Source organism: Natator depressus, chromosome 1 (assembly GCF_965152275.1).
Source record: "Natator depressus isolate rNatDep1 chromosome 1, rNatDep2.hap1, whole genome shotgun sequence".
NCBI lineage: Eukaryota > Metazoa > Chordata > Testudines > Cheloniidae > Natator > Natator depressus.
In genome coordinates, this window is record NC_134234.1 from 59,649,580 (window position 1) to 59,661,654 (window position 12,075).

At 42.2% G+C, this 12,075-nt stretch overlaps 1 protein-coding gene across 1 annotated transcript in view; it reads left to right on the top strand.

Annotated features, from left to right (window-relative positions):
* Positions 1-11,085: 11,085 nt before the first annotated feature.
* The window catches only part of SIAH3 (siah E3 ubiquitin protein ligase family member 3), a 68,353-nt gene continuing 67,363 nt past the window's right edge, over positions 11,086-12,075 (top strand). The window contains exon 1 of the mRNA XM_074943780.1: positions 11,086-11,342. Within this exon, the coding sequence (XP_074799881.1) occupies positions 11,208-11,342 (135 nt within the window). The 5' untranslated portion in view covers positions 11,086-11,207. The remainder of the gene's footprint in view (positions 11,343-12,075) is intronic.

Here is a 12,075-nt window from a genome sequence, read left to right on the forward strand (position 1 = left end):
CCCAGAGGTGCCGGGGCTATGAACTGCCAAGCCCAGAGGTGCCGGGGCTCAGCCCTGGCACAAATTAAGCACTGGGAATAGTGTTGGTTTTCTGAAGCTGCTTATGCTTTGCTATCATAGTGAACATTTTCCCTTTCTAGGACTCTCTTTCTTCTCAACGTCATGCATTGACTTTCAAGGGGTTATGGTTCCCCCACCCCTGCATAAACTTGGTAACAAAAACCCTACAGTCAGTTTGGGATGGTCTTAATGCTCAGTGAGAGAACCAAAATTCTGACTACAAGTCAGCTCTGGGGATAAGAGCACAGTAACAAAATTATATGGTGACACCAGTGCTGTCTCCAATCTGCAATGCTGACTGCTGTTTACTCACGTTAAGTATATCACTCAGTACCAAATGCCAGAGCATGAACAAAAGGAGAGGCAGCCTTTCAAAATGAGGCATGCTGTCAATTGAAATAACTCAGCCCCTAAAACCTGTTAAAAATTAGAGGGATGCCTCGTTGCACGAGCTACAGCTCATGCAGAAACTACCTGTTTCTGGGCACTTTCTTTTCCTCTGACACCAGGTGATATGTGCTATTAGGTTACATTAGCTTTCTGAGCTGATGTAGCCCAATGCAGCATGACTCGCATGTGGGCACTATATTACACTGACAATTTAACCAGGCAGTTACCACAAAGAGGAAATCATGGCAGTTACTTTACCTAATAACAGCACGAAAGTGTGATATGTCTTTATCAAGCTGTCGTGTTGCTCCTGTGCATTAAAGGAGACTCACTCTCTCTGGTGTAACATTCATAGATAGAAGTGGCATGAGATATTGCCATAAACTGTCCTGTTAATAAACCAGCAGAGGGTCATTAAAATGTAGCAGTTTGATGGGAACAAATTAAGAAGATGGAGGCAACCTCTTTCCCTGGGCACCAGACATCCCTCAAGGAGAAATGCAGAATTCCCCTCTTGACCCAGTGGCTAGAATACTTCTTACTAATAATAATCACATTGGAGAGGTGTCTTTTTTAATCCCTCATAGCATTAATGTCCTTCTGTGCCAGGGGGAGATGTAAGGCTGAATGAAGGTTAACAAGAAAAGTCCTGCTCAGCAGGTCTGTACTGAGTCAGTTGTGCAGGCAGCCCCTTTGACTTTCCCCATGTGGCTGAAGAGAGAGCCATGGGCCAAGTTAATAGATGGTATGTAAGGAGCGGTTAGTCACACATTGATAAGAGGGCCCTTATTCCTGAATGGTTTAGAGGACAGTGATGAAAGCCTGCACTGGTACAAACTTCCTACAATGAAGGTAACTAAGCAGACTTACATAGCCAATCAGGGGAGGAGGCATTCTTTATTATTTGTCTGATCATAGTGCCTAGGAACCCACGCCTGCACCAGGACCCCATTGTGCTAAGTGCTGTCCAAATACAGACCCAAACCATCACCCTCACCCCAAAGAGCTCACAATCTAAGTACAAGACAAGACACAACGGATACAGATAGACCGATTGAGGAGTACAAGGAAACAACTGTACAATATGGTCAGCACGGTAGACTGTGGTCTTGGCACACTGGCAGCCTGGCCATTGTCAATGTTTGTTTCGGTGTCTGAGCAAAGGAAAGTTCTAAAGAGGGTTTTGAAGGAGTAGATGACATTGGGGGTGGTTGGGGAGCATCGCCTAGTGGTCAAGGGCTTTGGCCCTGTGAATGGCAGGCAGATTGTTGGTACAGGAGCCTGGGCCCTCCCACTCTACTGGGCTCCAATCCTGTTGAGGGATATCAGTGATCTGACCACCAGGGGCGCTTAAGGCTGTCCTCCCTTGGCCACTTCCTGCCACCTCCCTGCAATTGTCCCAAAGTTACCATCTGGGTTAAGTCAGCGTGAAGGGTGTCCATTCACCATGAGGCACCTCCTGGTGGTGGCGGATAGTGTGGTTGCTCCCTTTCTCTTGGGGCAGCAACTGCCCCCTGCTGTGGCATGGCCCTGCCCCAGGACCAGGTCAGTGCTAAGCACAGGTGCCAACTTTCTTCTTTCCAAGTGGGTGCTCCACCCCGGCTCTGCCCTGAGGCTATACCCTCACTCCACCCCTTTCTCCAAGGCCCCACCCTCGCTCCACCTCTTCCCAACCCTGCTCCACTCCTAACTCTCAGCACCTCCTGCAGGCTGCTAAAAAGCTGATTGGCAGGGCCCACCGAGCTGATTGGTGGCTAGCTGGTGGGTGCTGAGCATCCACTATTTTTTCCATGGGTGCTCCAGGGCTGGAGCACCCATGAAGTCAGCACCTATGATACTAAGACTTTTCCCTGCTGGGGTAGTTGAAACAAAACAAAGGGGATTAACAAAACCCAAAGTTCATATGAGAGGGAGAGAGGAATGCTTCCCTCTCAGGCTATCTCTGTGGCAGGTCCTCCCTTCCCCCAGGCAGGGATCTTTGGGCAATGTTTTAGGGAAAGATTCTGCCTTTCTTTCAGTTCTTCTTCGCTGGAGCTGCAGGATTCAGGTCTGCTCTCTTCCCTGGTCTGCCAGCAAGTCAGCTGCTCCCCTGCCTTTTAACTCCTCCTCCAGTTGGTGCATTTCCTGCAGGTGGTGGCAAGGCAAGGCTGGCTGAGCCCAGCTTAACCCCTGGTTGTCCAGTGTGGGGTTTGTACACCCCATCACAGAGGAGAATGAGCTAGTTTTGCAGATGTTTACAGGGAGCTTTCTACCGACACAAGAGGCAGCATGAGAGAAAGCATGAAGGTGCTTGTTTGAAAATTTAATAAGTGGGTGATGGAGGCTGGCATGATGGGTTGACTGGAGGTGGGAGTCAACCTTTTGATAGCGAATGAGAGATTATAGTTATGGTGGTGATAGGCTGTGAAGGGCCTTGAAAATGAAAACAAGTATCTTATATTTGATATGCTAAAGAGGGACCCAGTGGAGGGATGCAAAGAGAGGGGTGACATGGTTAAAGTCACAGGCTAGGAAAAAGATCTTTGTGGCAGCATTCTGAACGGATGTGAGTGGGACAAGACTGCATTTGTCAAGGCCAGAGAAGAGGATGATACAATAATTGAGATGCAAGATGAGAACGTGGATGAGAGTTTTAGCTGTGTGGAGGGATAGGAAAGGTTGTATCTTAGAGTTGTTATGCAGAAAGAATTAGCAAGACTTAGACATAGCCTTGACGTGAGGAGAAACAACTGAGTAGAATATGACATCTAGTGGCAGGTAGACTGGTCCAGTCCTGTGTAGGTGCTGTTACAGGAATTGGCCACTAGACTGCTCTAGGTTGCAACCAGAAGCCTCATCAAGACAGGAGCAAACAGAGCGCAGTTGGCAAAGACAATAGATAGATCCAAGAAGAGAATAGAATATTTCATTAAAATGACATCGCCATGGTAGCTTAATTCATGTTTGTTGTGGGGGGGGGCTCAGGGATGGTCCTCTATGAATGCTCATTGGATTACACAATCCCTGAGAAACAGGAGCCAGGGACCAAGAAAATATTTGCTGAGTCTGGTATGGCCATACCATACCATAGAAAGCCAGGAAGGAGATGTCCAGAGGCCCAGCTAAGCTGTTACCCCACAAGATGAATGACAAGAAGACAGGCGCACAGAGACGGACAAAGAATATGGACTATCACACAGCCACAGCAGTTTTGAATTCCCATTGACACAAGCACAGCTAGTTCCAAGCCTGTCAGCCGGCAACATTGCAGTCTCCCATTGGCAGCCCACGACTCCAGCTCTCTAAGAACCCACTTCATACAGTAGAAACAGTGACATCAGCGGAGTTACTTCGGCATAAAACTGGAGTAAGAGAGTGGGGAACCAGGCCCCATGTTTTCAGAGATCGACAGCGAAAGCTGATTTTAACAGCAGATCGTACTCTGATACAATATTGTTCCTTTCAAAGCGCTCTTCAAACTCTCCAATGCAGCATCACTGAAATGCAGCCACCTCGGGCACTCGGGCAGACCCCAGGGGTTTACTTCTGTTTCCAGGAAGTCAGGGGATTCATTCTTCTCTCTCTTTCACAGGTACATACTTAAACTGTCAGGTGTTTGACTTAGCAACTGCACAATATTCTAATTGCAACATTAGCATGACAGAAATTTAATAGGGCACATACGGAATGGATGTACTCTGGCTAACTGATAGCTCTCAAAATGTAATTATTAATGGGGAATAATCAAGTGGAGATGGTTCTCAGCAACTGGCTCTCAGCACAATGCTTTTCAGTATCATCATCAATGCACCGAAAGAAAATATGAAACCACTGCTGGTAAAGTTTGAAGAGATAAATATTGGAATGGTAAATAATGGTGCGGACAGGTCACTGATACAGAGCGATCTGAATTACTTGGTAAACTGTGTGAATCAAACAACACATATTTGAATACAAGCAAAGACAAGCGCAAACAGATGGGAACAAAGCATTTAGACCATATTTAAAGGCTGGGGGACTATATCGTGGAAAGCAGTGACTCTGAAAAGAGCTTGGGGTCAAGGCTGCACCCAGCTGAAAAATAGATAAACAACTGCATGGAAAATTTCAGAGTTAAAATTTTTCCCATGTTTCTAAAATTTTCCATGACATTTTCACTTGATATTTTTACTGACCTTTTTAGCTAAATCATTTTCCAAATTTTTATTGACATTTTTTTTGTTTGCTGAAAACTGGGTATTTTGGAAATGAAAAATCCTGAGTTATTTAACAAAATTTGGATAAACATTTCAGTAAATGTTCAATAAAATATGGGTTAAAATGTGGAGAATTTAATGAAATAATGGAACATTTTGAAAACATTAATTTTTCACAATAAGTATAATTTTTTGAAAACTCCATTTTTGGAGAAAAATAGGTTCTGTGTGGAAAAATGTTGACTAGCTCTTGTCATGATAGACAGTCAAATGAATATGATCTCCCAGTGTGATGCTATGGCCAAAACAGGTAACATGCTGTGTGTACATACATAATCGAGGAAATATCAGCTAGTAGGCAGATGATATTATCTCTGCATGCAGCACTGGTGAGACCACTACTGCAGTCTTGTATCCCGTTCTGGTGTCCATATTTTAAAAAAGACGGAGAACTGAAGAGGGTACACAGAAAAGCTACTAGTATATTTTCAAGGTCTGAAAATATGCTTCACACTGAGTTTCTAGAGGAGATCAGTGTATTTAGTTCATTGAAGAGAATGTTAGTATATGACTCAACGATGGTCTATAACTACCTACATAAGAAGAAACTATCTGAAACTATCTGATAATGAGATCTACTGGCTGGAAGCTGAAGCTAGGCAAGTAGCTGGAAACTAGAAATAAGGTGCACATTTTTACCAGTGAGAGTAAATAACCATTGGGACAATTTAGCAAGAGATGTGGTAGGTGGTCTATCATTTCAAGTCTTTAAGCCAAGATTTTCTAAAAATATACACTCTAATTCAGTGGTTCTCAACCAGAGGTATGTGTACCCCTAGAGGTACACAGAGGTCTTTCAGGGGGTACATCAATTTACCTAGGTATTTGCCTAGTTTTACAATAGGCTACATAAAAAGCACTAGCGAAGTCAGTATAAACTAAATTTCATAAGACAATGACTTGTTTATTTTGCTCTGTATACTAGACACTGAAATGTAAGTACAATATTCCTATTCCAATTGATGTATTTTATAATGATGTGGTAAAAATGAAAGTCAGCAATTTTCAGTAATAGTGGGCTGTGACACTTTTTATTTTTATGTCTGATTTTATAAGCAAGTAGTTTTTAAGTGAGGTGAAACTTGGGGGTACACAAAAGAAATCAGACTCCTGCAAGGGGTATAGTCATCTGGAAAGGTTGAGAGCCACTGCTCTAATTGGGCCATAAATTATTGGGACTGAGGCACTAATTACTGAGTGCTAATAAATTACTATGTTATGCAGGAGATCAGAATATATGGCCATAATAGTCCATCTGGATGTTATATCTATGGGCCTGATTCTCCTCTCCCTTACTCTACTTTTACACTTCATTGACTTCAGTGGCATTACTTCTGATTTACTGCTGAAAGTGAGCCGAAAGATCCGGCCTTGTGGATGCTTTGCTCCGACATCAATGAGAACAGAAACAGGTTCCAGGTGTACAGTCTGATGCACCATAAATGGGGAGAGGGACATTTTTTTGGCTAAGGACATAGGTACAAACCCGCCTATTCATAAAAACTGCCAGGAAATCTTTAAACTCCAGAGACAGCAGACAGGGCTACAGTTTTTAAGGTTGCATTCCAAAGGCACAGGAATGAAATCCATCCTTAGGAAGAGCTAGGGCTGAGTAAAACCTGCCAGGTTTAGGCATTTGAAACCTGCCTTCTCCTCCCTTTCTAGTTTATTGTTACTTTTTGCAGGCTGTACTGCTTGAAAAGTGACCATTCCTGTAGCAGGTATCTTCCAAATGACCTGGTGAATGGACACATGAAGTCTCTTGCCAGGTACAAAATGGATGTGCAGGTTGCTCAGGTCGTGATGTTGCAATGCATTAGAACTAGTGTCAGGTTAGAGAACAAGTTAGTAGCTCTAAAGATCAGTATAGAACAGGGGTAGGCAACCTATGGCATGCATGCCAAAGGTGGCAGGCAAGCTGATTTTCAGTGGCACTCACACTGCCCGGGTCCTGGACACCGGTCCGGGGGGCTCTGCATTTTAATTTAATTTTAAATGAAGCTTCTTAAACATTTTAAAAACCTTATTTACTTTACATCCAACAATAGTTTAGTTGTATATTATGGACTTATAGAAAGAGACCTTCTAAAAACGTGAAAATGTATTACTGGCACACAAATCCTTAAATTAGAGTGGATAAATGAAGACTTGGCACACCACTTCTGAAAGGTTGCCAACCCCTGGTATAGAATATGTCCAAGGGGTCATTCCCCGAAGCAGAAGGCAGTATACTCTAATCTAGGCTGTACTTGCAAGAGGGCATCAGTATAGCTGCTTGACCTGTGTGTTCCAAGGCACTATAAATCTATAATACCTGGGCCATATGGATATGGGGATGTCCTATGTCAAGCAGCCTTGCCTGAAGTCTTACAGGGAGTCAGTAATGGGGTCATGCAAACAAGCTAATAACCTGCCTGAGTAGATACTCATAAAGCACTGCATCCTGCAGGCAGTGTCTGCCTCATCCTTCCTCAGGATCCAGGCCCTCACAAATGCTGTCTGAAAAACATTACATTTCCTTCTGCTGGAGCATAATGGGACAGATTCCAATATCAGTTATACAGGAGTAAATCTAGAGTAGTTGATTTGATTTCAATGGAGTTAATGCAGATTTACACAGGTGTAAGTGAGAACAGAATTTGGTCCAATATACTGACAGCCTGTCACTTGTCAGAAGTGACCCAGAGAGTAAGGATGCTGAAAGGAGGAAGAGAAGGCAGAATTTTAAAAGGTCACCCCAAAAGGTGTCTAGTAAAAAAAAATCAGACTGAAACCTTTCAATTTAGCATTTTGCAATCTTTTTTCCTCATGCCTGGACACCTGCAGTTCCTAACTAGAGTCTCAATTTCACCTCAACAACTCCCACTAAAAACAAAGCAGGCAAAATGGATATCTAGCCTCAGGAGCTCAGCCACCACAGTGAGGAGTGTGTCAGTAGTAACTAGATAGTTCCAGGGTCCTAGTCTCCTTGCAGCCTCACCTCATGGCTGGCAAAAGCTCTGACTTCTCACCCACTTTGTTCTTTGCCTTGTTTATACATAATTTATACGGACACTTTGCCTCCGCGAAAATGTGGTACCTGGGGGAGAGTTTAAAAATATTAATGCAGCAATAGTCTCTCTAGGAACTTAGGTCTCATGCTGGTACAAGCAAGTCTAGGAAGTTATATGACTGTGGCTCCCTGCTGGAAGGTCCAACGTTCAGAGTGTGACCTCACAAATATCCTGAAACTTCTATGCCATACGAATTGGGGATGGTGTGGAATTCCCCGGGGAAACAAGTCTTGGGCTTGACTCACCTCTGCCTTGCACCTTGCACAGTTAAACGTGCACAGTGATAGCATTTGGCACCACCCGCATTCACTGTGCACAGGTGTAAGTGACTACAGAGTGGACTACAGCAGTGGAGAAACAGGTCTCCTAACTCCCCAGGAGACTCAATCTCTCCACAGAGCTCTCAGTCAGCATGTACCCCACACTACTCAACACCGGAACACGAGCAGCAAAACCTCACAGTAGCGTTTCCATCTGTCTTCGACGGCATCAGACTTTGAGACTTGGGGGACCCCTGCAGCTGCAGCATCTGAACCATCCCGGTCAAGTTCTACAGTGTAGCCACTTGTTTTCTTCTTCAGACAATGGGTAGGGAATGTTGACAAATTAACAAGTGTTTTCAGCTTGCATGTGAATTTTAGAAGGAGCAAATCACGGGGGGAGGGGGAAATAAAGGTCCTATGAACACACCAGAAACATTTTAACCCTTACATTACAGATCCGCTGTGCTCTTTTTGTACGGTTGACCCTATAATCACATTAGGACCAAGCAGTAACAGCATCATGTGAAGTATTATGCAATTATAATGTCTGACGTCACTGGAGCTGTGCTCGTTTATCAGATCCAGATTCTACTGAGGATCTAGCCCACTGTCAGATTATGTGGAATTAAATTACCTTTGGATTTAGTAGTAGTGAGCTATAGAAATGAGGGATTCGTAATTAAATTGTATTGATCAAGTAAATCCAGTGTCTGGGCTGGATTCTCCTCTCACTCACACTGGTGTGAATTGAATGAATGGAGTTACACCAGTGTAAAACTCATGTCAGTGAGAGGAGAATTAGGCCCTATATTCTTAAAATAGAAATAAAGAGTATCTAGGTCCAATTCTGAAAAAGACTATTGATGAACATGAATACAAATAATGACCACAAGATACATTCAGTTGTATTCACACTCTTGCAAGTCATTTTCTGCAAACATACCATAGCAGTGAATAGCTATTTGGAAGATTACTTGTGGAATGTGAAAGACGCATGAAAATGTCAGTATATTGCCCTTTTGAAATACAGTATCTTTGATAGCCCATTTAGAGCCAAAGTTAGTCACCAAGGCACTTTTGAAAATCCCACTGTACACCTATCTGCAACTTTAGGCACCTAAATACATTTAAAAATCTGGTCCTTTCTGTTTATAAACACTTCAGCCATCCAATCACGGAAACAGAAATAATTCCATGTCACTTAAGTGATAAATCACACATCATAAGTAATGAACAACATTCATTAGTGCAAGATATTATTTGCAAAATATCTGCTTCGACAACTTCTAGTTTGAAATATGTTCACATAAAGTGTGTGAACAATTTCAAATAACAAATAAATTTTAAAAACTGATAGTCTGTAGATAATTCATGAAGAGAAAAAGGCTAAATTTAATCAAATAAATTCATTATAATGTTTGCTCAGTTCTTCTTCAAATATTCTCAATACATACTCCCAGAACTCCCAGAACTGCAAGGAATATCTTATGTTCTAATTTTGAAGCAAATTTTCTGTTCCCCATTTTTTCTCTTTGCATCACCTACTGTACCAGAATTTCACAATATCCCCCACATTTATCTATTCAAGGTTTTTGCAAAGATCCTCGGCAGCCTGGCAGAGACAGTATTGATTTAGGAACTAGCAGTTGTGACAATTCAGTCACAGATTGGAGCTGGCTCGGTATGTGGGCTTGTCTGTCATGAGCAGAATTCTGATCCAAGCTGGTCTCATGTTTAAAAAAACAACAACAAAGAGCTACTTTTATCTGTTATGCTCTGAAGGGAAAAGGATTACAGAGGCTAAATAAGCCATCAGAGTACTTAGCCAGCAATCCTAAATAGCACCCTGATAGGAAGTACAGGCAGAGAGCTAATTAAATTAGCCCTCTTTGATTTATTAACAAGCAGAGCAACAGATCACACAGAATTCTCCCACAAAATGAATAAGCATTTTGAGCCACACGTTTGCTATGGAACTTCCACCCCAGTAAAGCCCTGTCATGGGACTCAAGTTTAACAAGTCTTGATGGTTTAGGGCAATGTCCCTTACTCACCAAAGCAGAGCTATATTAGTAATAATATAGCAAAGCATATTATTTTGCATGCATGATCTTAATCCCATTTTTAATGTCTAGGACAATCTAGTGGTTAATTAGCAATTTGCTGCCCACCTCTATGCAAATGAATGACAAGTAAAAGCCTTCTGCATCTGTCATTATTCCATTGATTTACAAGCCACTTTTCCTTCAGTGTTAGTTTCTCTGTGTGGGTGCATTCATGCATCATGTATTTCATTATTTTTAGAAGCATGCTCTGTGCCTTTTTGTGCTCTCCTAGTTCCAGCATCCAGCAATTACTACTTTTTGGATACCATGGACCTGATCCTCAGCTAGTGTAAATCAGAATAGCTCCACTGACTTTAATGGAACACTGCCAATTTACGCCAGCTGAAGAGCTGGTCTTATCTTGTTAAGAAAGCTGTATTAGGGCACTTGGAATTTCTTTGCTGAAAAATAGTCGAGAATAAGATTCAGAAAACATCAGAGTGCTATAAATCCTAATTGCAGCTTGCAAACACACATACACACACATATAGATTTATTTATATATACAGATCTGCTTCTGCTTAATCCCTAGAAGAAATTGTAATACTCTCCTAGTATTTGACTTTTCTCCCGAGCTGCTTTTGTAAGTAAAACATAGAGTATACTTAATCCATTTGGCTACTTTCTCACAGTTTTACTGGTGGTTTTTTTTTACTGTTTTATATTTAGCGTTCGTATTAGAGAGCTCTTGTGTTAAATTAAGTCAATTAATAAATGGAGACATTAAACAATCAATTTTGTCTGCATATCTCCACAGCATTATGTATGGCTGGCTGTAATCACAAGATAAATGCAATGTGCTGATGTATGGTAATGTTCAATAATGCATTCTCCACCAGGCTCAATTCATCAGGGAGTTTTTGTAGGGGGGTGCAGCATTTGTTATTGGCTGTCTCTGGACCTCAAGGATAACATTCCGGTCCTTTTGATTGGCTGACCCACTGCTGCAAGATTCTAACCGTCTTATTTTGACGATGAATATGAAGGCACACTAAGCTATGCAGGAGTGTAGTTCTCACAGGCTGTACTCCTTCCCCAGTCTCAAGGACTGACAGTCTCCTTCACTGCTTTCCTCACCAAACAACAACAACAAAAGTTGTGATGCTTTTCTTCACCCAGTGCTTTGGGGCTGTATTAGATCTTATTCACCTTAGGTTTCAACATTACAAGGCTAAGAGGGTTTTTTCAGCGGCTGGGCAACTTGTCTGTGTTGTAAACCCAACACACAGCCTAAAGGTGAGTTAAAAATATGTTTCTATTCCAGTGTTTTTTGCTACTCATTTGTTTCTCCATAGGGAGTGAAATGATGTTCTAGCACAATAGGCAGATTGTTGTGAACACATTACTAGCAAAGAGACTGTTTCATATGGTCTCTCTGTTTGGTTTACTTTAGAGCTAAAGGCAAGCAATCAGTGGCTACAGGGAATACTGTGAAGTTGTTGCTTCTCCCGCTAGTAGCCCGTCCCTCCTCCCCCTTCGTCTGTGTATCAAATATTCAAGAGGCAAATGTTTGGAAAAAATTATTGGAAAAGTTAGTTTAATGAAAATCTGTTTCCTTTTGTGAAACATTGCGAACACAGATCCTGGAAATCCTTCCGAACTGTCTGATACCAAAGGGTAAAGTGCTGCTGACTAGCAAGCTGGAGAGGGGGAGAGAAAGGTTTTCTTTGAGTGTTTGTCTATTTCTTCTAAAGGGAATTTGATCAATTTCATCTGGCATATAAAGTGACCCTAGTCGTTTGCAAGGTGAACATGTTTTAGTCATGAGTTTAAATTAGCCTTAATAAAGCAAAACCATTTATAGTCACCATACAATAACCCTCTTGCTATATGCTCTTAGTAAGTTTCTAGATTTCCATTGACATAGCTGAGCCTATGCCCAAACCCAATGATTGTGATCTCATCTAGAGAGGAACCAAGCAACTAGTGAGGCAGACTATTGGGAGTTTTTAATGGGTTTATTATGGTA